Genomic DNA, 27,217 nt, shown 5'->3' on the forward strand with positions numbered 1-27,217 from the left:
TCATACGCTTACCTGCAGCTGCACTGGTGGATGTAATAGATGCAGAGGGTAAAGCAGAGTTTTGAATAGGTCTACCTGCATTTTCAGAGGGCAGAGAGCTAGTAGTAGAAGGAATACTCATCAAAGGCTGTGAGAGAAGAGACTGGTTCTTGTTCAGTATTTGGCTCCCTGAGAGAGCGGCAGATGGGTTCTGAACTTGCACTTGAACTTGAGACATGGTCACTTTCAACAAAAGTGAACAACTGCAGGTAAACAGCTTTCAGTGCAGGTTAATTCAGTGCTATGAAGTCTAAAGTTCTACCTGAAAGTTGTAAGGGAAAGAAAATAAAAAGATAAATTATAGAGGAGATATGTAATTGCCAATATTCAGTCAAAATTGGTGTCACCTACTCTAGTATGATAATAGCCCCGTTTAGTAGGTAGCTTTGTTGATGTATTAGAAATGTGTCTCTCCTTCGTATACAGTAAGGTTCACTAGCCTTGTAAATTTCTCAGTGTTTTTAAATGACTTACAATACCCACATGCCCTGCATGTCCATTTTACAAAGAGAATCGGCATGGTATGATAATATTTATTGTTGAATATTAAGAATTATAAACTATAGCTTATATTCAAAAATGCAAATTAAAAAATATGAAGAGGTTTTCCATTGCATATGGGATATGGTAAAGGTTTCTGGTTTCAAATTGATAAGAAACTGAAAGCAAACTGGGTTTGTAACACCATTAACAGGTGAATGTAAACACTGCTTCCATTTTAGGGCCATATGCTCAGATTGGCAACCTTAGAGCTTTCCTTTACATTGACTGAAGAAAGAGAAGAATTCCTCACTTTTCCTTTTTCTTTTTCCTTATGATGGTAAAAGATCTCTTTGTTTTCCTACAAGGTTTGTTTGAGATAGTCTCATTTATTTACAGATCCCAAACAAGAATTGCTGCACCCACATCAATGCTCATGATCCTGAGAAATCATTTGAATAGCAAAGAACATTCTATAGTATTTCTATCATTAAAAGCAAAAGCGGAGAAGATGAAGAAGAGAGGAACAGATTTCAGACAGATGATTTTACTAGCGTGGCTTGTAGGGGTAGAGCCTACGGAGCAGAGATTGTTTACTGCATCTTGTAAGTTCCAAAGGCATTAATCCTAAATACATTTAAATTTCTTCACAAGTCAAAAATAAGGACAGTTCTGCTCATTTTCATAGTCATAGTTCAAAAAGCTGAAAATGTTTAAGCAAATCAAAAGTACTCAAAAATAACCAGTAAGCAACAAGGAACAGAAAAAGCCAACCAAAGCAGAAGCCAGCAAGCTAACAAATTGGAAGTTCTATTAGAGTAATTTTTGTTACTTTATTTTTTTTTAAGTCTCAAAATGATTTTTAATTAACGCTGGACCCTAGAAAGAGATGAATGACCAGAGCAATTAAGTTACTTGAGGAGTCCTGGCACACCCTCTCTTGTTGAAAGCAAAAAGGACTACAAAGTTCAAAACAAGACAAAAAACAAAAACAAACCTCAGCTAAACTATGACTTTGGCTAACAGAGGCATAAACATTACCTTATACAACAAAATTCTCCAATACTGCACTTGTTCCTTGCTTACTTTTGAAATCAGAACAAAATAACAGAGGAGATGCACTGAAGATCTAGGTAATGGTCTTAGCAGATAAGTTGCCAGTGTCAAGAAACAAGTCCAGAACCTTTCAGAAGTCAGCTATGACCTTGTTTCATTGTTCTTATTTCATTCAGCTGCCAAAATATAAACATTTCTCTCTCAATCTTCCCCCTCCTTCTTTTATTCACTCTCTCCCTCTCTTTCTGAACTCTGTCTTGAGGGCATTTTTCTAAAGAGTATACTCACAACTTCACAACACCAACCATAGGTCACAGGTCAAAACATAAGCCAAAAGCAAAGTGTTTGCTCCAGAGTCTACCTGCATTCAGGAGCAACCTAACTCTGCCCTGGGTGGCTCTTGAGAGTCTGAGACTGAATGAACTAAATTTAGAAAGGGTGGGGCCCAAAGGGATCTCTTCTGGCTAACGTTCCCTACAGCAGGCTCACTGCCAGCATTTCCAGTCACAGACATAAATTCATAGGTTTTCTAGAAGTTGAGAAAGGGAACAAACAAGTTATTAATTAAAACTGCCCCAAAAATGTTAACCCCAGGTACACCTGGAGGAGTTATGTCTTTAAAACAACTGGTTGAAACCAGTAGCTCAGAACTGCAAATTAAAAAAATTTTAAACCCTCCTAATAAGGCTCTGTATTTTACAAATTTTTAATTTCCAATATGACCAATAAAAATTCAACAACCAGTACTCATTTTTAGTCATTTACTAATTTAACATTTCTGTGTGTCTTTAAGCCTGAAAAGGGAATCTGAAGCAGTAGTTCTAAAGAGGGGGCAATTTTGCTCCCCAAAGACATTTGACAATATCTGGAGCCATTATTTGATTGTCATATTTGGGGGATGGCAGAACCTATCAGTATCTAGTGGGTAGAGGGGCAAGCATGCTATTTCTAGTACATATATAATACGAATCCACAAAATAAAATCTTACTAATGTATTAAGCAGCTTATATTCTCAGCCAGGAAAAGAAAACCCCCTTTTCATCTCAAAAGGCTCTAAAACATTGATGCTAATATTTTACCCAAACAGATGCTCCTCCCCTAAGAGAAGCCAGGCAGCTATCATAGCTATAAATGGGGGGAAATATATGGCTTACTCACATAATTCAAAGAACAAATAAAGTTTTTCATTACTGATATCTATATAGTTCACAGAAGCATTCAGGGGAATCAAAGAATTTCAGAGATATTACTTCTGTATAAATTTAGAACCTGTTGCTCAACAGTGCTCCATACTGAGATTAAATCCTTAAATGAAAATTTATCTTTTCCTTTACACCTGTCTTTAAGGATTGTTTTCCAACAGATAAATTAGGGACTTAAAAGAGATTAAAATGCTTTATTAGAATCTTCTTACAGAAGAACAATATTTCACACACAGTAAAATTAGGTTGAAAAGTTTCAAACACAGAGACTCCAGTTTTCCCCAGCGTTGGAAACACCTTGACTGTTAAGCCCGTGTTGTGCTATTTCCCTGCCTCCAGCACAGACGAGAACCTTTAATCTCCTGGGTTTTTTCCTATTTGAAGAGCTTGAGAAACCAACTCAAAAAAACATTTTCATCCTGTTCTCAAATCCTAAATTTGTGGAGTACATATAAGAACTACGACATTATAAGGGGTGAGATGATAATTATGGGTACCTCTATAAAAGCATTTTTTAAAATTGTACATGATGTGCTCAAAAGTGATCAGGCACAAAATGCATATTCCTAACTCAGCAATGAATCTACCAAGACTGGGCCATACTGAGTGCACAGTCTTAGAGATTTACTACACAAAAAGGCAGATCCTTCTAGAAACAGTTTACAGAAACACCTACAATACTACTTAGTCCTAATCACTTTCAACTAACAGATTGTTAAATTGTTGCAGTATGAAATACCTACTTCAGCAATTAGGGAAGATCATTTTTAATATCCAATTTTTATCAGGATTTACACATGACATAGTGAAGTATCTATACTTTTGTGCAATCAACACATCATTCCCCTTTGTAATAAGTGATGTTTCCAAACAAGATGTGTTTTTTAAAAAACAGGAAGGAAGGGAGGGAGGGAGGGAGGGAGGGAGGGAAAAAGAAAGTCATCCCAATTCTGAACAAGCTTTTAAGACAGCCAAAACACTGCAAGAAATATCTCCCCTTCTCTTCTTTATTATATTTTATATAGTATGGGTACACAGATACAAAGGAATATTCCAGTTCCTCACCATGACAGAACATTAACAGTACCAACAGCAATTTTAGGATATATTTATTCACTATTCAACAAAAATTTATTAAGCATCTAGTACGTGTGAACCCTTTTATGGCAGATTGTACATTCTCAAGTGCTAGAACTACTTGTTAAACTTTTCCTCAAAGACACAAGAAGAGCTCTTTAAGCAACGAACTGTACGTCTATTAATCTGTTCGCTATAGCTTCTGAGAGGCTTCACTCTCAGAGAAACTTTGTCAACAACAACAAAAAGTTAAGGTTTTCCTATAAAAGCCTTGAAATACACCTAAAATACCCACGTCCTTCCCTTACATCCAACACTTACTTCCAAGATCCCTGTCCAATACATCTTTCTAGCTGCAATGTGGTTATGTTTTCTGCAAGTGAACTCACTCCCCCACCACCATACCACCCTACCTTTACCTCCCCCTACCAGCATCCACCATCCCCTGCCCCCTGGAAACAGCAATTCACTGACTCCAACTGTTATCCAAACACCTGCAGGCAGGGCAACCACAAGTACAGAAACATGGCAATCACTATCATCCTACATAATCATTTCCAAAAAGACAATGTCAACGTCAAGCAAATAATGTCCAACAGCAGGCCCATATATCAAATCACACAACAATAAAAGGTTCTTGAAAAGAAATATGACCAAACTACTTAAAAGAAAAAAAAAAAGACCACAATGTACTTGGTGCTCAAGAGAAAGACACAGGACAAAAAGCCATGATGAGGCACAATCACTCGCAAGGCAATAAAATGAGCCAAAAATGATGCTTGGAAACAACCCAGACTGTTCGAGACCTTTGCATCCAATACAAGTGACTGATTGCAGGGCCAAGCGGGCAATGGAGGATTTTCTTTACACACAGATGTAACCATTAGGTGGTCCATTTAAAGAAATACTTCCTAAAAGAGAATTCATTATTGTTCATCATAGAAAAACCATCACACCATACTGTGCACTAAAGGGAAAAAAAAAAAAATTTACCTCTGCAGCCTAACAAGCTGAAAACCTTATTTTCTTTTCTAGGTTTGAAACGTTACCAAGTTCCCCTCCTCCCTTCCCTAGGAGAACTTCTTAAAAGTAAGTCAACACAAACACTTATTATTTTTGTAAATATGGAAGTTTGGGGGGTTTTTTTGGCCATGCCGTGCAGCTTGTGGGATCTTAGGTACCCAAGCAGGGATTGAACCCAGACCCTCGGTAGTGAAAGTACAGAGTTCTAACCACTGGACCGCCAGAGAATTCCCAAAATGGAAGTGTTTTTAAATCAAAATGAATATCTGTATGTGATTTGCTGGTGACTGTTAAGAGTAATACTGTGGGGCTTCCCTGGTGGCACAGTGGTTGAGAGTCCACCTGCCAATGCAGGGGACACGGGTTCGTGCCCCGGTCCAGGAAGATCCCACATGCCACGGAGCGGCTGGGCCCGTGAGCCATGGCCGCTGAGCCTGCGCGTCCAGAGCCTGTGTTCTGCAACGGGAGAGGCCACAACAGTGAGAGGCCCGCGTACCGCAAAAAAAAAAAAAAAAATATATATATATATATATTCTTGAATAAGAAGGGGCTTGGTTCAATACACTTAACTGTCTTTTCTTTCAAAGAAAAAAAATTGTAGTCTGTAGCCATGTGCCATCTACGTAGAAACCAGCCTTGCTGCTAAGTAGCAACAAACAATGTTAAATCATGTCAAACTTCTGAGTTGTGGCTTTCAGTTCTACTCCCAACTCAGATAGCAATTATATGCCCAACTCTTGCCAATCCACTGCTTGCTGCCTCAGTTTCCCCAAAGCAATCTGTAATAGGCTCTTTGACAAAGCCTCAGTTGTAGCAATCTGAGAGCTAAAACACTGAAGGAATCCTGAGGCACTGGTAACAGTTACTCAGTCCTTTGAAAAGAAAAGCATTATACAAATTCAGTGTGATGAGTGCAAATCCATTCCCTGAGCTTTGTATAACTTCTCTAAATTCCTTATGCATCAATTTCCTTATTCCCAAAGAAAGCAAGGGTTAACTTGTCTATTAATTACCACCTCAGAGACAGGGTATGATCATGTGCTTTCAGCCCTTAGAGGGAAAGTGCTAAAAAACACAAAGTAGTGTCAATGCTTGCAGTGTCCTGACAAAAGACTGTAAAATCCTGAACACTCTTACAGTAAAACTTTTTTGGTCCAGGTGATCACAAGCAGTCAGTGGTAAATGGAACTTGTTTTCATTCACAACAAAAAACAATGTGGAATTATTTCCACAAGTTTGAAAACCAGGTTTAACATAAGCAATCTGTGAAATCAAAGGCAAACTACAAAAGTTTCTATGACCAAGATGCTATTGACCGAGTTATGTTTAACAACACTTCAGTGGTAAATTTTCACGTCTCTACATTTAAAGTGTATGGCAGTGCTGGCTAGAAGGTTTTACATTCTTGCCAACAATTTTCCCTGTATTGACTTTCTAATTAAATCTCAAGAGTAAAAAGAAATCAAACTGCATAAAATTTCTTGTTTCTCTAATACTATAGCCAGAAGTCATTTTCCACACAAATCACTGAAGAATTCAAAAACATTACAGTTTATGAACAGGCCTGAAATTACAGAGCCAAATTACGCGTACCTTAAAAACAAGCGCTCCAGCAACAATGTTGTTTTGGTTCAGAGAGGTTAAGTGGTTGGGAAACTCCTGGAAAATAAGAAACAGTAGTAGTTTACTAGAGTAGATCTTTTTCTGAAAATGAAGATATATATTGCTAAAGTTTTGGGGAAACCTAAAATTTACAAGTACGGAAGGAAGTTTCTGAAAGCATGATGTCATGGCTTGAAGCAGCACACTGTAGAGTCTACAAAAGAAACAAGTGCCTGGGAACTAACTGGGTAAAAAGTGCTTTGCAGAGACACAAACATATGACACAGTAAAAATTTCCTTTTTAAATCTTAATTACTTCCTGCTAAGAGAACTATGAATACCTCGGAGTTAATTTTTTAGAAAGGAACTGGAGGGAACTTCCCGGCGTTCCAATGGTTAGGACTCCATGCTTGCACTGCTGAGGGCGTGGGTTGAATCCCTGGTCGGGGAACTAAGATCCTGCAAGCTGCACAGCATGGCCAAAAAAAAAAGGAACTGGACATCATATACTGTCCAATCACACAAGCCTGATTTTTAAATCTGCAGCCTTTAACTCCTGATTAAATATTTTATTCATAAATGTCCTTACCATATGCTTGGTGATGCAAATGCAATTACATGGGAAAATTTACAAAAAGGAACTTGTACATAAATATTCTTATATTAAACTGCAAAATATGAAAAAGCACATTACCTCTAGCAAATCCAAATCATAATCATTCTTTAGAACTGGATTTCAGATGACATAAGAGTTTAACTCTCAAACTCTCAGGTCTCATTTATCTAGAGGTGCCCCTTCTGTAAACTGGCAGTAGTCAGTAACAAATAGAATTCTTTCCCTTGAGATGCTTTTGCGTTTTTACAACATAAAGTAATTTTGCTCATTTCAATTTCACACTGCCACTGTGACTTAGTAAACAATAAAAAGTAGCTGTTCACTGTCCAAATAATTTCAGAAATAAAATTATGAGCTTTAATTGGTTCTACAGTATTTTTACAACCCAACTTCTTTCTGTAAATAGTACACTATACTAACAATTCTCCAATCTAGAACCCTATTGTTCCGCAATCTCACCCATTCAAAAGACTAGCATGAATGGAAAATGAAAAGGCCTCTGCACAGCCCAAACAAATGTCTAAGACCACTTAATAGAGGCCATGCCTTTTGCCAGTGCGGACTTCCCTCAATTCAAGCTCATCTAAATCTATGCTGAACGCTTCTGGTAGGTTTGGTTATCTAGTTTTCTAGCCCAAACCTGAAGTTAAAAAAATAAAATGTTAAAAAGGAGGTGCTAGAATCAAACAACAGTGAGAAACGACTGTTAACAACTTAACAGCAAAGAAAAAAAGGGGGAGGGAGGAGAAAAACAGCAGTCTACAACGCCATGGATTTCAAACATCTCAACACAGGTGATAGCTGAGGTTCATATACACATTCACACTTCCATGAGCAAACTTTTTTTTTTAATCCCCAACCATTTCCAAAGCCATCATGATTACTACCAGTGTATCTTTATACCACTTACTTACTCCAAGCAGCAGCAGAGAAAGACTATGGGATAAGCCCAACTCCCTTTCTTTCCCACTCAAGAAGCACACTAGAACACAAGAGAGTGAATTAAATTCATTGCTTTATTCACTCAACAAATAATTCCTGAACACCTAATAAACAGCAGGCACTATTCTGTGCACTGGGGAGAGAGGAGTACACAAATAAGATGTAGTCCCTGTCCTCATGGAATTCACATTTGTATAGGAATAACCTTGACTCCAACACAAACTTAAATAAGTAATTCACAGTGGCATTTTAATTAGTAGTAACATCATTTATAATACACATTACCTCATAACTAAAGAAGACACAAAAGAACATAAAAGGTCCTCTGGCTGCAAGACACTGATTTAGGATAAGGGCAAACAAGCTATGACATGGCTGTGTGGGTGAGGTAGAGAAAACTCTCAACTGGGGATCTGAGTTTGGGTGCCAACTTAGGTGCTCAGCTGAACTACCCTGAGCAAGTTACTCTGTAGACTTCAACCTTTTAATATATCAAATAGGGTTACCACCACCAATTTCATATGATTAACAAACAATAATCATATTATTCTTGGGGTGGATGAACTGGTAATGTAGGTGAAATGCTTATAAACTACGACAAAGTCAGCTAATAAACATCATTTTCTTAGGGTACACAGTAACCAATATTATAAAATAATATTAATAAATTATGTTCAAAACACACTATTTAAGAAAGAAAAAAAATGTAGCAAACTTAAGAAGAACCTCGTCCCCTCCAAAAAAATTTTTTTACTTTATTCTTTTTTATGTTTGGTGCTTAATAAATTGAGTTAACAGGGAAATAGTTCCTTGGCAGTCGTCCTCTAAATGTTTCAGACTGTAAAGGTTCACTCTACTACAAACCAAAAGGAAACTTATTTACCTGACTACATTTGACTGTCATCTAGGTAAAGGGTCATGGAGCCTCAATGAGCAGGTTAAACTGTGCAACAAAGAACGTAAGCCTCCAAGAATAATCAAACTTATCATTACATATAAATTATCTACTAACAGAGGAAAGGACTGTCTTGCATTTTGTACCAAATCACAATGGCACTGGCAGACAATGGTCCTATTCGTATCAGGATGGAATCTGCAAGGGTAGAAAATTCATGTCTTAATTTTAATCTATAGAAAGCATGGACTTCAAAAGAGCAAAAATGTGCGAGAATCAGACAAGATCTAGGTAGATCATAAAGCTCATGCCTGAGAGGAGCTAATATAGTAACACCTTACGAAGCATTATCTGCTCATTTCATTCCCAGAAAAGACACATTTCCAACACCTTTTCATGATTAATGAGACACACTTATGCCTTGGTTGAGGTTAAACACAGAATGGAAACTCATATACCAAATCCAAACTCATAACCCCAAATCCAAAGGCACATTTAATTTCAGTGATCTAGCCTTTTAAGACTAGCCATAAGGGTTGCCCTGGTGGCGCAGTGGTTAAGAATCTGCCTGCCAATGCAGGGGACACGGGTTTGATCCCTGGTCGGGGAAGATCCCACATGCCGCAGAGCAACTAAGCCCACGCACCCCAGAGCCCACGTGCCGCAACTACTGAAGCCCACATGCCTAGAGCCACCACAGTGAGAAGCCCATGCACCGCAATGAAGAGTAGCCCCCTCCTGACACAACTAGAGAAAGCCGGCGCACAGCAACAAAGACCCAAAGCAGCCAAAAATAAATAAATAAAATTTTTAAAAAATGGCTGGGAAGCAAAGAGGGCAACAACCCTATAAAGTTAATTAGAGGCTTAGTTAACTCATTTCCAGTAAAGCAGAATAATATGATTCTAAAGAAACTAATTTTCAGACTTCCCTGGTGGCGCAATGGCTAAGAATCCGCCTGCCAATGCAGGGGACAAAGGTTCGAGCTCTGGTCTGGGAAGATCCCACATGCCACGGAGCAACTAAGCGGGTGCGCCACAACTACTGAGCCTGCACTCTAGAGCCCGTGAGCCACAACTACTGAGCCCGCGTGCCACAACTACTGAGCCCGCACACCTAGAGCCCGTGCTCCACAAGAAGAGAAACCACCGCAATAAGCCCACGCACCGCAACGAAGAGTAGCCCCTGCTCACCGCAACTAGAGAAAGCTCGCGCGCAGCAACAAAGACCCAACGCAGCCAAATAAATTAAATAAATAAATAAATAAATTTATATATTAAAAATAAAAAACTGATTTTCTTGGCAACAACCTTGTCTACAGTTAATAAATCATTTTCAATAAACTTCATGAAGGATTATAGCAGTAATTTAGGGGACAGCATCCTTCAACACAAAGGCTAATGAAACATCCTCATCCCCATTTACCTCTAAGCCCCACCCCCAACCTTTGAAACAGCTTAAAAGTTTTAGTTTAATTTGACTACAGTAATCTGTCACAACAAACAAAAGGAAACTGAAAATCTTCAAACTATTTCAAGGAAATCATGAACAGCATTCATAAGACTGAGTACTACCGAGCCAGACTTTTTTCCAAATTGGTCTGAAGTCCTAGTGAACAAAATGCATCCTAACTGTGGCGGGTGGGAGAACTGGGGAGAAAGCACTGGTGACACCCAGAATAAATTACTCTAAACAAAAAGCACCTGAGAATAATTAGAGATGCGTTGTGCTTCAGTGGAAAGAGCTCAGGACCCCACTCCAGTTACTTGGCCTCCCAGACGGGCCTCAGCACCTCAGCTATTATGACCCTTCCTTTGCAAAGACGTTGGGGAGTAACAGAAATACAACACAAAGCGTCCACTTCAACCTCTGGCACAAAGGAAGAGCTCGGTGAACAGCAGCTTTTATATTATTAGATAAATTCAATCTGACCTTTCAGATTCCTTTGCTCCATCAAATAACTCTCACCCTGTAATCCTAACCTGGCACATGGTAAGAGCTTAATAAATAGTAGCAAACATTATTATCCAGCAGATTTACTGATCCTGTCCTCAGTCACATATAAACATCTACAAATATAAACTTAATAGTTACACACCACTTGTAAAAAAAAACATTTTAAATGGGAATAGAGGACATGCTGACTAAAATCAACCCACACTCACTGTGCAACCAATTTTAACGCTACTTCAAATATAGAGACAATCTGATGAGCAATCATTTTCATTTTGGGAAAAGACCCCAGGGCACTTAAATAAATTTTCTTAGACTTTGTAGTCCAGCAGACATTTCAAAAAGCCTCTAGGACAATTATGACCTCTCTATCATAATACAATTATCTGTTTTGCTTCCATTACTTTATAAACTCACAAAGTCATCACATTTTTCCAAATTAGATTCCAGATTAAACAGAAGCAGATGGGCTATAGATTTAATATTTAGAAGACTAATTCTTAATTGAAAGCAAACACATTCTTGGATAGATTTTTCTACTTTTGCTTTCAGTAAATTACTCTGAGGGAGCCCCCTGAATATATTCCTTTAACAAATAATTGAACATGTGTTATTCCAGAAAATATAATTAAGTCTGAAGAGAATTTGTTTCTACCTCCATTTATCTGGTGACATAAATCACTTTACATCAACCTTATTCACTACTATAGGAATGTAAATATTTTAAAAAGTAAATAAGCTATTTGCAGTAATTTCCTCATTTTACCATTTTATTAAAATAAATAATTCTCTTTGGTAAAGTTTTTTAGTTCAGAGCATTAAGCTGTCAGCAAAACATATCCAGGCCATCCATCTAGTGGCATTTGTTAAGATCAACATAGCTGCATATTTATAATCTTATTATCTCCTTATGTGAGAAGAAAGGATTTGATCAACATTATTCCAACTTCGTAATATGTAATTCGTAGGTAAGCACAGCTTGGTGCAAAAAGTTCTTTAAACAATTACCTTTAAAAAGCAAAGAGTTCTGGGACTTCCCTGGTGGTCCAGGGGTTAAGACTCGGTGCTTCCACTGCAGGGGGCACAGGTTTGATCCCTAGTCAGGGAAGTTCCACATGCCTCAGGACACAGCATGAATGAATGAATGGATAAATATAGATAAATAAATAAATAGGCAAATAAATAGATACATAAATAAATAGATGAATAGATATATAAATAGATAACTAAAGATAAATAAATAGATAAATATATAGATACATAAATAAACGAATAAATAAAATTTAAAAAATAAAATAAAAAGCAAAGAGTTCTGTAATCAAAGTAAAATTGGAAACAAAGCTCTTGGCTTTTAAAGATCTAGGAATACCTTGTAGAACTGTCTCACTTTAAAATTAACTGTGGGGCTTCCCTGGTGGCACAGTGGTTGAGAGTCCGCCTGCCGATGCAGGGGACACGCGTTCGTGCCCCGGTCCGGGAAGATCCCACATGCCGCGGAGCAACTAAGCCCATGCGCCATGGCTGCTGGGCCTGCGCTCTAGGGCCCGCGAGCCACAACTACTGAAGCACACGTGCCTGGAGCCTGTGCTCCGCGACAAGAGAAGCCACTGCAATGAGAAGCCCGCGCACAGCAACGAAGACCCAATGTAGCCCAAAATTAATTAATTAATTATTTTTAAAAAGGATGTTAAAAAAAGTTATAAAAAAATAAATAAAATTAACTGTGGTAGATATGCATGCTGTGTGCTAATGTTATAATGCACTTGGAAATGTATCGAAAAATAGAATGGATTAATGAATTAAAAGAGATGGACAGATGGAACAGACATGTAATAAAGTAAATACAGTAAAATAATGGCAAAAAGTAGGTGGTAAACATAGAAGTGTACACTGAAATTCTTTAAACTTTCTTATGTGTGTGAAATTTTTCATAACAAAATGTTGGGGGAAAATAACCATAGCAAACAACATGTCTTCTCATGGTTCAACCTCTAACCTACAAATTATATTTTTGGAATGGCATAAATAAAACCTGGTCAAAATCAAGCATTTAAGGAAAAGCTCATGCAGAAAATTACACCAGAAGCATTTTAACCACAAAGGTCTCTGTCACAAGAAGTTAATTTAAAACAATCTGTTATAGGTCTAGTGTGAAACAAAAATCTGTCATAAAATTCTCTAAACATTTTTTTGAGGTTAATTTGTGCTTTTATTTGCCAGTATAACTTAACTACAGTGGCCTGCAAACTTTTTTGATCTAAAAAATACATTTTACATGACAATCCAACAAACACACACATATATAATATACATACATATATATGTAAGTGAAAAAAAAGTTCTCTAAACATTTTTGAAGGCCACAAAATCCTATTCTGAGAGAAATAAAGCAACTCCAAAAGATCTCATCTGAGGGGGTAGAATTTATATTTCCCCAAATTGAGCAAATGTTTGTCACTAAGTATGACATCAAATATGATCCAGTTTGGAGGTTCATAAACAAGGCTCCTAGAATTTTGATTTATGACATTCTACAGAAAGATACGTTTTTCATGAAAGTTCCATCTTTATGCTGGTGAATTTCACTCTTTCTTACTCCATCTAGTAAAAAGGCATCAGAGAAAACTGTCCCACAAGCTGAGACCCACTCCGTGCCGCCTTACATTGTCACTGTCGTATTGGGGAGAAGCTGTGGATGAAGCAGCACAGTGCAGCCCCATGTTTAATGATTACACCCAGAACGTTAATGGGTTAGACTTCAAGAACTGGGGGCGGGGGGGGGGGGGGAGTTCCATGCCTCATGCTCATTTCTAAACTTAAGATAATCTGTATATAAATAGGCTTTCTGGCTGAATCTTAAAAGAGAGCACTTTAGTCTGAACAAACTGTATTAACGGTAACAATTCCAAATACTTAAAAGTTTTACTGAAAGCCTACTGGGAAGCACTGAGCATTTTTTAAAATAAAGTACATATTGTGTCCTTTCTTAGATGCCAAATTGGTTGGGGTTTTTTTTTCCCCCTAATGTTAAGAGGTATGCATATCCCTCCTCATCTCCCAAGTTGTAATAACTAAAACATAAGTTAACTGTAACTGATCAAGCTCAAAAGTAAACCTACACAAATGAAATAATGACATTATAGGTCTACGAGTTGAAAACTGTTCATGATCAGAAATTTCAAAAGTAACAATGACAAACATAATATTCCTGTCAACTTCCATTCTAGGAGAGATCTCTTTTTAGATGAGAAAGAAAAATATGATCATTTATGCTGTGAATTCATTCATATTTACAAAATTGGTTTGTAAATACAGCAGATTGGGGGGGCGGTCTTTAGAAAATAATTCTACAACAGTTTTGAAATCAAATATCTTTTGCTTGGGCTTCCCTGGTGGCACAGTGGCTGAGAGTCCGCCTGCCGATGCAGGGGGCGTGGGTTCGTGCCCCAGTCCGGGAAGATCCCAAGTGCCGCGGAGCGGCTGGGCCCGTGAGCCATGGCCGCTGAGCCTGCGCGTCCGGAGCCTGTGCTCCGCAACGGAAGAGGCCACAACAGTGAGAGGCCCGCGTACCGCTTAAAAAAAAAAAAAAAAATCTTTTGCTTAATTCTTAACCTAAGGTGACAGCAGTATATTTACACAACTACTGTAAAGAAACTTTGCAAGTTTCGTTATGAACTATTAACTGTATTTTAACACAAAGTTATTCTCCATCAAAAGTGGTTTCATTTTATAGGTAAACTGGAACAATCTCTTTGCCAAATATCTCAGTTCTCAAGTTAAAATTGATGACATTTGCTAGAATTAAACTTTAGGTAATAATCATCTCCACAGACCAATGATTTCATCATTTAAAAATATCTTAGCTTTCCATGCAGTAGAATACATGAGACAAAAATAATGAAATAGATCTATCTGTGCTGAAATGGGAAGCTACCCATGATATAGGAAATTAAAAAGTTCCAGGAAATTAAAAAAAAAAAAAAAGTGGTTTCATAGGTAGGCCTCTACCAAAACAGGATTAGGTATATCTGTATTTCTGATTGCTCCTCAATTATAGTCATTAATAGCTCAAAAATTGTTGCTCTTGTACACAAAGAAGCAAGGCAGCATCCTGGATATGACTTTGAGGGGGATGAGGATATTTTTTTCTGCTGTAATCATGCATAAACAGAGATAAGAAGCCCCACAAACCAAACAAAATGAGAACTATGATTCCACTAAAAGTAATTTTGTGACAGATTATGAGCCTGGGGTAACCTGGTAAAATTATATGATATTCAGGATTTATGTCAAAATAACCCAGTTGGGAGGAGGGAGTACTACGTGAAACAAGATTGACCTTGGCTATGCGTTAATAATTATCAAATCTGAGTAACCAGTTCAGGGGGGGTTCTCTATACTATTCGACTTTTGTATGTTTTCCATGAGAGAAAGTTGTTCAAAATTAGATTATTGACTGAAATGTTAAAACATCATTTCCCTACCACTACTGTTTTTGATATGGCAGAAGACATGCTTTGTACTGCTTCTACAGCTGTTTGCTTAGGTGTTTCTAGAGTCATCCAAACGAAGACTTTAAACTATTTCTTGATGGTAACACTGTGTCAGAAAATTCCAGGAAAATGTCAAAAACAAGGAGGCCACTTTGCATCCTGTGTGTTACTGAGAGATGAGTGTAAATCAAAAGAGTTTAAATTCAGTAAGGAAATTTACTACCTAAAACAATGCTATGACACAGGAGGATCAGTCAGTAGAGCAAACACACACTCCTTCCTCTTTTGTAAATTTGAACCTCCATAAATTGAATTTCCTTAATGAACGGTACACCTATACAACTAAGAACAGAATTAAAACAAACTCAGGGGCTTCCCTGGTGGCGCAGTGGTTAAGAATCCGCCTGCCAATGCAGGGGACGTGGGTTTGAGCCCTGGTCCAGGAAGATCCCACATGCTGCGGAGCAACTAAGCCCGTGTGCCACAACTACTGAGCCTGCGCTCTAGAGCCCGCGAGCCACAACTACTGAACCCGCGTGCCACAACTACTAAAGCCCGTGCTCCGCAACAAGAGAAGCCACCGCAATGAGAAGCCTGCACACCTCAACAAAGAGTAGTCCCCGCTCGCCGCAACTAGAGAAAGCCTGCACGCAGCAACGAAGACCCAACACAGCCAAAAATAAATAAATTAAATAAATAAACTTTAAAAAATAAAATTAAAAACAAAAAAAAACTCAGTATCTTTAAATAAAGTTGCTGTTTTAAAAATCCCACCTGTCACCAGGATGACTGAAACTACCCCCTCTACAATCCCACTGTATTTTTAGTTTTTACTTCAAGCTGCAATGTAATCTACTGAATACATTTGGTAAGCACACTGATTCCTGAAAGTCCAAAATCAACCAAAAATCTGGTCTAACTCTTTTTCCACCACCCTCTAAACAATTAAAGCTACAAGCAGGAAGAGTGACCTTAAAAACGTCCCCACAGCAAGAGAACAGAGGCAGAACAGACTGAAGCACACATCTTCGCCCGAACAGAAGAAAACTTCCACATAAGCGATACTGCGACACGGAGGTGGGGCAAGGGCTTAAAAGGAAAGTCGGCCAACGGGGACGGAGGGAATAAAAGCAAAGCTGCCATAAGAAAAAGTCAAAAGTTAGAAATGCAGCGGCAAAAAAACGACAGACAACTTTTCCAGCTCCGTACACCCTCCCTCCAGAGCCTGACACACAGCAAGTGCTCCAGAAAGGTTTGCTAAACTCAAGGAAACTTTCCCAGAAATGGAAAGACAACAAGAAGCGGATGATGGCAGGAAAATGGACAGGTTGCTCATACGGAGGGAGCTGGTGAAAATCCTGCAGTTGACTCAGCGGAGGACGTGGAAATAGCAACACTATCTTTTACAGACTGCCTACTTACAGTGTCCCAATTAAACGTACGCCCCTTTTCAGCTGTTAACAATGCCCCGGCGCTGGCGGTGGGCAAAACGCTGAACGTTTCGGCCTCTAAAGAAACCCAAACGGCTAGGTAGGTCAACTTTGGTCCACTCTACCCATTAAGTTATACCTTAATATCATGCTAATAAATTATGCAGACGGTTTATTGGGACACGCTGTGCGTCTGGCACTCTGATAAGCGCTTTATACGCCCCATTTCACTGAACCTTAACAGCCTTCAGAGGCAGGGACGGCATTAGCCCCTTTTTCTAACCAAAACACAAAGACTTCAAGTGACTTGCCGAAGAGGACTGCGCTGGGATTTGCACCCGCGCTGGACACCTGGGCCGTGTGCGTAACTATAACGCTACAGGCCCGGCTGGGGAGACTTAGGTGCTCCGGCCCGCAGGGGCTTGAAGCGGGGATCCCCCGCCCCGCCCCCGCCTCGGGAATAACTTCGGCATCGCAGCGCAATCAGAGGAATGAGGAAAGGCGGCGTGGCACCTGTTTCTGGGCCCAGCAAAGGGTGGAGGAGCTAGGGACGCCCAAGGTCCAGGCCGCGGGGCGCCCCGAGGCGGGGGACGCGGGAGAACCCGCCTCCTCCGGGAAGGCCCCGCGGGCGGGAGAGAAGCCCGGGGAAAAAGGCCGAGCGCGCGGGCCCGCCGAGGCCTAAACCCCACCCGCCACCCACCTCCCAGCGGCCACGGCGCCCGCGCGGGCCCCGCCAGGCCTGGCCCTGCCGCCTCACCTGGCTGCTGCCCCGAACTCGTCTCCCGGCCGGCAGTCCTGGGCGGCGGCGGAGGCGACGGCGAGGAGGGGAAGGAGGAAGGAAGAGGAGGAAGGAACGGCGGGAGGGAAGAGGCGGAGTGGCCGCGGAGGAGGCGGGCGCCGCCGGGCCGGGGGTTAGAGGGAGGGGGAGCCGAACCAGACGCGGCCGCTACCGGCACAAACACTGAACAGCCGCTCGGGCGCCCGCAGCCCGGCAGGAAGTGACGGGGGAGGAGCCTGCGCCCGCCCCCGGCCCCCGCCCGCCTCCATGCCCAGCCCCACCCGCGGCCCGGACCACAAGTCCCGGCGGGCCCTGCGGCGGCGCCTGCGCTCGCAAAGGCACGCCGGGAGCCGGGCTAACCCTCGTTGGTCCCGCCTGAGCCTCCTAGGCCTGCCTTTGGGCCCCGAGGCCTGCTGGGAGTTGTAGTTCTACTGGGAGTTGCAGTTCTACTGGGAGTTGCAGGCTGCCCGCTAGACGCGGACGCTGGGGCTTCCTTCTTTTCTCCTTCCGCTTCGTTCTTCCCTTTTTCCCTTTCCCTATTCCCCTTCTCCGGCCTTTGTTACTCCTTTTCTCCTTCCCTCAATTGCTCCTTTCGTAAGTGTTTATTAAACGCCCGCTACTTGCAAAGCACTGCTCGCAGAGCTGAGAATATAGTGGTGATCAAACAGACAAAAATCCCTGCCCTCATGGAACTTAAGTTCTAGTGAGGGTGAAACACAATAAAATCAGTAACTTTTATAGTGAGTTAAAAGGCAAGAAGTGCCAGATTGCTATTTCTTTCACCCAGGTCTAGATAAACTAAGTAGTTTTTTGTAGCCCTCTTATATGAGAGGTTGAGGTTTGGGCGTGGGGAATGTTGACCCTCTAGAATCACACTCAGCAAAGAATTATACACGCGTTGTGGTAGGTTCAGGGAACAGTGAGTAAAGGGACTGCAGATGTCCAGGCAAGCTCTCTCTTGCTCACTCTAGGACTGCTTCCCCACTATTTAAAAATAGTTTCTCTATCTCTCAATATCTCTCGATTTAACTCCTGCTCAATCTTCCTTGCCAAGGCTATATAGTTTAATTTGCATAAGTTCATGATATGAAATGTGTGGCTGACGGGGCCACTCCAAACAGTGCTTTGGGACCTTGCCCCAGCCTTGGTGGACTCCCTTCTCTGGACCAGGCAGGCCTCCTTACTTCACTCCTTATAAAATACATTGAGACTGAATTTCAGGACACCAAAAACAGTCAAAGGAATTTCACTGTCCATTGAGTGCCCATCTAAGACAGTACTAAGCAACATTCAGATATTGTCCAGCCCTCTGCTAAAGGTGAATTTTCTTCTTTCTATCTTCCAAGCAATCTGGATCCCATAGGTCGCTTGGGTAAAGGAGCAGACACAGAGGGGTTTCCCTAAACCCAAAGCTGAGGTCCCTGCACAATCAGACAATCTCTTCAAAGGTTTAAAGGTAGAAGGGGGTGTTCTGACCTATTTTACTATCACCCTTGGGCACCCAAGTGATGGGCCTAAGACTTCTAGTCTCAACTTTCTTCCCTCCTTCCATATATTGAGGGGAGATCTCTCTTTTCCTTCTCTAAGCCAGTCTTTGGATTTTATCCTATGACTTGGGCCTCAACACAGCTGGGCCTTAGTTTTCCTCTTAGTTAAACGGGAAAAACAATTTCCTGTTTTATCCAGGGGTCATGAGAATTAGTAGAGTTCGATGACACCCTGTCTCAACTTCCCCATCTAAAGAGTGACAGGACGCTCCTTAGTGAAGTCCTCAGTGTGCTGCTCTGAGCAACCAAGGCTACTACATGCTCTTGGTTTTTTTGTTTTTTGTTTTTGGCTGCTCCTCGCAGCACGCAGGATTATAGTTCACCGACCAGGGATTGAACCTGTGTCCCCTGCAGTGGAAGCATGGAGTCCTCACCACTGGACCTCCAGGGAATTCCCTACCTGCTCTTGATAGTGACTGATCACCCGTCATCCTAGGGAATCACTTGTTCTCAGAGCACTGCCTTCCCCTCCCTCTCCCATTCCCTGGTAACCGCTGATCTTTGAACTGTGTCCTGCAGTTTTGCCTTTCCCAGAATGTCATATAGTTGGAATCATGCAGATTGGCTTGTTTCACTTAGTAATATGCATTGCATGTATGTGGCCTTCATGTCTTTTCTTTTCTCTTCTTTTACTTTTTTTTTGGCCGCAACGCACAGTTTGTGGGATCTCAGTTCATCAACCAGGGATTGAACCCAGGCCATGGCAGTGAGAGCGCTGAGTCCTAACCACTGGACCGCCAGGGAACTCCTGCCTCCATGCCTTCTCATGGCTTCATAGCTCATTTCTTTTTCTGTTTTTTTAACAGACACATTAACTAACAAGAAGCATAATCTTTAGATAAAAATCAACTTCTCACAGGGTTTTTATGAGCTTTGCATGTTCCATTCCTTATTACAAACACATATATAATTTATCTTCTGGCAAGGAACACACAGGATTTAGTGTAACTTAATGGTCACAATATCTTACTTCCATCTGCTTCCTAAAGAAAAATAAATAATTCCTAAAAAATAATTATTATTTTATTATTAAGCAAGAGTCAAGAAGCATTCTGGCCCTTGAAATAGATTTTGACTGACAGTCTCTAGGTACAAATAGAGAAAAACAAATCCAAGTGACCCACTCCTGAACCGCAGCCAGCCCACGGCTAACCTATGCCTCAGTTAAATACAATTTCTTGGTTACACAAAGTAAGAGTTCAGAGTTCTCAGAAAACAAGGAGTTTTAAATCTTCAGGTGGTGGTTGTTTTTCTTTTCTCTCCTTTTCTTTCTTCTGGGTTTTTAGTTTTAATTAGTTGCTATCACTTTAACATACACATAATAATCTGGGTTTGTGTCATCTCCTTAAAAATGAGGCAGGGACTTCCCTGGTGGCGCAGTGGTTAAGAATCCACCTGCTAATGCAGGAGACACAGGTTCCAGCCCTGGTCCGGGAAGATCCCACATGCCGTCGAGCAACTAAGCACGTGAGCCACAACTACTGAGCCCGCGTGCCACAACTACTGAAGCCCACATGCCTAGAGCCCGTGCTCCACAACAAGAGAAGCCACTGCAATGAGAAGCCCTTGCGCCGCAACTGGAGAAAGCCCGCACACAGCAACGAAGACCCAACGCAGCCAAAAAAAATAAAATAAAATAAAATTTTAAAAAATGAGGCAGATTAGGCTGCACAGAGCCTGCTGAGTGGCAGCTGTGCCCTAGAGATGGGTACTTATATTTTACCACAGTCCCCACCCTGCCCGCATCTCTCATTTATGTTACTTTCCTGTACCTGTTGATATTTGAGTTTGCAATGCCTGGCTTACTGTGTAACTGCATGGACTGAATGCTGGTCTATGGAGCTGAAGACCTGTCAGAAAGACAGTGAAAGAATCTCCAAATACAACTGTGGTAAGTATAGGAAGTAAAGGTACCTGGTGTTATGAGGGCGTTATGAAACCCTGGTTTCAGGGTTTAAGGATGGATCATCCAGAAGCACTGTAGCTTTAGCAAAGGTCTGAAGAGACACGTTGGGGGTAACTAGGCAAAAGCAGTGCAAGTGTTCCAAGTAGGAGGGAAAGCATGTGCAAAACCCTGTGGTAGGACACATGGCCCAGGTCCCAGTTACTATACTACAAAACAGGCTGCTCCAAAATTTAGTAGTTTGGAAGAACAGCAATCATTGTATTATCTCTAGTAGATCTGTGGGTCTGGAATTTGGAAAGAGCTTGGCTAGGTTCTTGTAACTTGGGGGTCTCTACTGTGGAGTGGACCACTGGGGGACAGAGTGCCTGGGTGCTAGCTGAGCCTCTCTCTCTTCCGGAAGCCTTAGGGCCTATCCATGTGGTCTCTGAATGGGCTACTTTGAGCTTCCTCACAGTATGGCAGCCTCAGGGCTGTCAAATTGTTTACATGGCAGCTGAAGGCTTCAAGAGTGTGCATCCCATACAGCAAGGCAGAGGTGCACTACCTTATGTGACCTAGCCTTGGACGTAACATAGAGAGAGCCACATCATAACAGACATACAGAACAATGGAAAGAAATAAACCTACATATTTACAATCAATTGATCTTTGACAAAAGTGCCAGGCATATGCAATGAGAAAAGGATCCTCTCTTCAGTAAATTAGTGGGAAACTGAATATTCACAAGCATAAGGAAGAAACTAGACTCGTATCTCACACTACCACTGTAGTTAATTGGCTACAAGCAAAACACAAGCCAGTCCAGATCAGGGTAGGAGAATTAGACTCTGCCTCCTGATGGGGAAGTGGAAATGGAGTTTAGAGGAAAGTCAGGACTGGAGACACAATGTATGAGTGAGTAGCATTTGGGAGGTAATTGAAGCCTTGTGTGTGGATGTTAATGGATGTTAACACCTGACCATTATCTCTGCTCCAATCTCATAGCCCCTTAGCAGAACTTTGCACCCTTATAATTATTCAATTATTTGCTGAGTTTGCTCTGTTTGGCTAGAACTATGTGATCAACTTTCATGAGGGCAGGGACTCAGGCTGTCTTGGTCACCATGGTGTCCCTGACCCTCAATGCGTGTCTGGTACACATAAATTTCCATCAGCTGCTGAAGAACCACAGCCTCTTTCTCTGTTGGAGTCTCTAAAAAACAAGGAACACCTGTAGGATTGATTGGCCTATGTCAAGGTCACCTATAGTATGTGTTGCAAGGGGAAACAGGTTGAGAACTACTTGCTAGTCTAGGTAATTCTCGGGATTATTTAAGATAGTGTTATCTCCTAGGGCTATTTCAGAAATCTTAGGGATACAACAGAAGATATAATGGAAGACTCCATTTCCAAAGAAATCTTTTAAAATTCCTAGGAATAAACTTTACAATAAAGATTCACAATCTGTGTGAAGAAAAAATTTGATTCCGCAGAAGCACACAGAAAAACTGGAACAAACAGAAATATAAGCTATGTTCTTGGCTAGCAAGACTCCATATCACTAAGATATCAGACAGTTGATGAGATTTAATCTAGACATTTAATGACAGCCCAAGAAAAACACAAATAGGATTTTGTTTTGGAACTAGATGAGCCATGTCTAAAATTCTTCTGGAAAAATTAACAAGAAAACATTTCTGAAAACGCCTGACCATGTAGTGAACATATTATAAAGCCTTATAATTAGTACTATTAGGTACTAGTACCTAATTAGTTCCACAAATCAGTGGAAGAGAAGAAAAATTCCCAGATAGACTCAAATACACGTAGACATTTAATATTCAACAAAGGTGGTATTTCAAATTGGTTAAGATAAGATGGATTTCATTCAGTGAGAGGTTTGGGACAATTATGCAGCCTCTGCAAGTGAAAAACAGAGTTACATCCATACTTTATATCTTATACCTGGAAAAATGCCGAAAGGATCAAAGATTTAAATGGAAAGAAGGAAACCATAAAAGTATCAGGAAAATCTCTGGGAGAATTCTTTTACAACCCTGAAGTGGAGAATATCCTTTTTTTTTTTTTTTTTGAGAATACCCTTTTAACTATAACACAAAATTCAGGAGCCTTAGGGGAAAAGATCAATGAAAATACAAAAAATAATCATGTGAAGTAAAAAGAAATGACAAACTGGAAAAAGAATTGCATCTCAATTATGGAAAAGGCAAATTTCATAACACATTAAAAGGACCTAAGAAATGGGGGGAGGGGAGTTAGATGAAGATAGTCAATATGTAAAAACCTTCAGTTAATTATAAGGAACTACTAGGGATGTAATATACAACATGATAAAGATGATTAATGCTGCTGCACTTTATAAATAAAAGTTGTTAAGGGCTTCCCTGGAGGCGCAATGGTTAAGAACCTGCCTGCCAATGCAGGGGACATGGGTTCAAGCCCTGGTCCGGGAAGATCCCACATGCCTTGAAGCAACTATGCCCGTGTGCCACAACTACTGAGCCTGCGCTCTAGAGCCCGCGTGCCACAACTACTGAAGTCCGCGCGCTTAGAGTCCATGCTCCACAAGAGAAACCACTGCAATGAGAAGCCCTCGCGCCACAACTAGAGAAAGCCCGCGCGCAGCAACAAAGCTCCAACACAGCCAAAAATAAATAAATAAATGTATTAAAAAAAAAAAAAGAAGATCAAATTAAACCCAAAGCAAGCAGAAGGAAAGAAATGATAAAGGTAAAAGCAGATATCAATAAAATTGATAAATCTTTAGCCATACTGATCAAGAAAAAACAGCCAGAAGTTTTGTGGTAGGTGCAGAACACATATATGTTTATTAATGAAGAGACCACCTCTGGATTCCAGAGGTCTGGAATGAGACATTAAAAAAGTGATAACAGGGGACTTCCCTGGTGGTCCAGTGGTTAAGACACCATGCTTCCAATGCAAGGGGGCATGGGTTCGATCCCTGCTTGGGGAGCTAAGATCCCACATGCCGCGTGGTGTGACCAAAAAAAAAAAGTGATAACAGTATTTACCTCTGGAGACAAGGACTGAGTAGCTAGGGATGAGGTGGAAAAAATACTGAAAATACCTTTTAGTATTCTTTTGAATGTGCATATATAATCACCTATTAAAAGTAAATAAAATGCTTTTTTTTAAAAGAAAACATCTTCATTTGGGGGCTGGTAATTCTAAAAAGCATATTCATTCATTCATTTAACATTTAGTATTTCTTATTTCCATGCATTTTTATACTTACACTGCAAATGAAGGCTTCCTAAAACAATATTGTTTTGTATATTTTAAAACTTTATATAAATGGCATACTAATATTTGAATTCTTCTATGACTTGCTTTTTTCCCTCAACGTTACGTTTTTGGGTGGTTCATCTATATGTGTATGTGTAGCTCTAGCTTGTTCATTTTCATTGCTATAGAGTATGCCATCAAATGAGTATACCATCTTGTACTTACCCAGGCTTCTATTGATGGACATTTAGGTTAGTGCCATTTCTTGTTATTATAAATAATACTACTGTCAACATTTTTGCGTATCTCCTCACGCAGTTGGTAGATTTTACATTTCCAGTATTTGTAATTGGCTGTTTTACAAAACATCCAATGGGGTATCCTTATCTAAGGGCCATCTTACCTGTTGATTTTTACAGATCTATGAACTGTAAATATAACATAACTTTATTCCAATGCACATAGACTTTGAGAAAAGTGGGGAATTAGGATCACTCATTGATTTGTTTATTCAATAGATTCTTACATACTTACTGAGCATTAACTATGTGCCACACACCGAGAATACTAAAATGAACAAGGGGATTTCCGTGGCGGTCCAGTGGTTAAGACTCCGCGCTTCCACTGCAAGGGGCACCGGTTCGATCTCTGGTCGGGGAACTAAGATCCCGCATGCTCCGCGGCGCAGCCGAAAAGTTTTAAAAAATAACAAACAAATAAATAAATAAATAGATAAAACGAACAAGACAGGCCCCTGTCCTCGTGGAGGTTACATGAAGAACATATCTCTGTTTTTCTCTCTTGGTCTTTTTCTCTCACCCATTGTCCTAAAAAATCTGATAGGGTTTCATCATTGGGATGTTAAGGGCTCCAGGATAAGTGAGGTGAGAATTAGTGATCATGGGTTAGTTCTAGATTGACAAGGTAGCCCCTCTTGGCTTAGCTGACCTGGTTATTTCTCACATTTAATACTAAGTAACCCAGTGGGAAAAACAAATCCCTCACGATATAATTTTTAAATATTGATCTCGTAGGAGAATCCAGTGCTTATCTCAAGGTTATCTGGAAATAGGAGGGTGTATTTTCATATTATACTAGAAGCAGAAAGCTAAAGGGAGTCATTTTCTCTGTAACATTAGAAAGATTTTGGTCACGCAAAATAACTTTTGGCTTCATGCAAATCATTTGTCGTTAAGAGCGTAAGTGCTAGGGAGATCAGCTCGGTGCTTTGTGTCCACCTAGAGGGGTGGGATAGGGAGGGTGGGAGGCAGACACAAGAGGGAGGAGATATGGGGATATATGTATAGCTGATTCACTTTGTTATACAGCAGAAACTAACACACCATTGTAAAGCAATTATACTCCAATAAAGATGTTAAAAAAAAGAAGAGCACAAGTGCTCTTGTTATATTGAAATATTACCTAGTCTCTAGATAATTTCTATGTTTTATTACAGTTTTTTAAATTAAATTGCTTAATCAAAGTAATGTGTTCATAGTTTAAAGAGTCAAATAGCTTTAAGAAGCTTATCATGAAACAACATCCCCACCCACTCACTTTGAACACTTTCAGCTCTCTGGTATCTCCCTTCATGTTTCTAAACGACATGCCTGAACAGATAATCCTTGATTCTTCCATTTAGATTTCTTCTGTTGCTTGCTTACTATGGTATATGAGAATTTTGTTCTCTTAGTCCTGCTTCCACTCACTCCAACACACAAATTTCCCCTTCTCCTATCCTTCCAATATGTTTGTACCACAATTCTTGATTCAATCAATATTTACATTATTAAGATTGTACAAGTAGTATTCACCACTGAGTATGTAGAGTAGTATGGTTAAATTTCATTTCTTACATAAATTTCCTTGCCTGAAGTTATTAATTGCCTTGGTTTTTCATTTTCTTGTGTAACAGGATGTAATAGAGAACTATTTCCATCTCAGTTTCAAGTGATGCTTCCCCATTCCAAAGTAAGTCCACCCAGGTGGGACTTGTAAAAGCGGTGATTAAAAACTGGTTATAGCAGCTTTATTTATAATTGCCAAAGCATGTAAGCAATCAAGATGTCCTCCAGCAGGTGAATGGATAAATTGTGGTACATTCAGACAATAGAATATTATTCCACACTAATAAGAAATGAGCTATCAGTCCATGAAAAGACATGAAGGAAACTTAAATGCATATTACTAAGTGAAAAAAGCCAATCTTAAAAGGCTACATACTGTGTGATTCCAACTCTATGACATTCTGGAAAAGGCAAAACTATGGAGATGGTTAGAAGAGGATCAATGGTTGCCAGGGGTTTGCGGGAGAGGGAGGGATGAATAGGCAGAGCACAGAGGATTTTTAAGGCAGTAAAACTATTCTACATGACACTATAATGGTGGATACATGCCATTATATATTTTTCCAAACCTACAGAATATAAAACACCAAGAGTGAACCCTAGTAAACTATGGACTTTGGGTGTTAATAATGTGTCTGTGTAGGTTCATGATTGTAACAAATGTACCACTCTGGCGGGGGATGCTGACACTGGAGGAGGCTGTGCATCTGTGGGGTCAGAGGATGTACAGAAAATCTCTGTACCTTCTGCTCAATTCTGCTGTGAACCTAAAACTGCTCTAAAAAATGAAGTAAATTAGATCTACTAAAATAAACACACAAAAACTGATTTTGTTATCTTTGGTCCCTTACCCATTCAAGAGCATAAAAGGGCTAAGTTTGAAATTTCCAGAGACTATAAAGAAAATGTTTGGAGAGAGAGCTGCTGATGAGATGACAGTAAGTTTGCCCAATTTATGGGAAGGGGAAGAGAACGATGCTTTTCCTTCGAGCCTAAAGAAAGACACTTCCATCAGACCTCTTGAAGTGTCTCTGGAAGCTCAGGTGACACAGTAAGCGGTGTCTGACTCACACCTGAGAGGCAT

General features: G+C 40.3%; 1 protein-coding gene across 11 annotated transcripts in view; it reads right to left on the minus strand.

The window, feature by feature from the left end:
* The window catches only part of STAU1 (staufen double-stranded RNA binding protein 1), a 59,844-nt gene extending 42,090 nt beyond the window's left edge, over nt 1-17,754 (minus strand). For 2 of the 11 annotated variants that reach the window (XM_089897041.1, XM_089897040.1), the window contains exons 1-2: nt 17,567-17,754; nt 6,472-6,537 (exon numbers count right to left, since the gene is read on the minus strand). Coding sequence is in view for 4 of the 11 variants with exons in the window: in XM_089897042.1 (XP_089753168.1) it covers nt 13-217 (205 nt within the window). In the remaining 7 variants the exon portion in view is untranslated. Of the gene's footprint in view, nt 1-12; nt 302-6,471; nt 6,538-11,894; nt 12,006-17,566 lie in introns of those variants that run through there. The other 9 variants (XM_022597688.3, XM_089897037.1, XM_089897042.1 and 6 more) reach the window with 8 other exon arrangements.
* Nucleotides 17,755-27,217: the final 9,463 nt, after the last annotated feature.

Source organism: Delphinapterus leucas, chromosome 15, assembly GCF_059928025.1.
Source record: "Delphinapterus leucas isolate spDelLeu-1000000601 "Yukka" chromosome 15, BTC_Dleu_Yukka2, whole genome shotgun sequence".
NCBI classification, from domain to species: domain Eukaryota; kingdom Metazoa; phylum Chordata; class Mammalia; order Artiodactyla; family Monodontidae; genus Delphinapterus; species Delphinapterus leucas.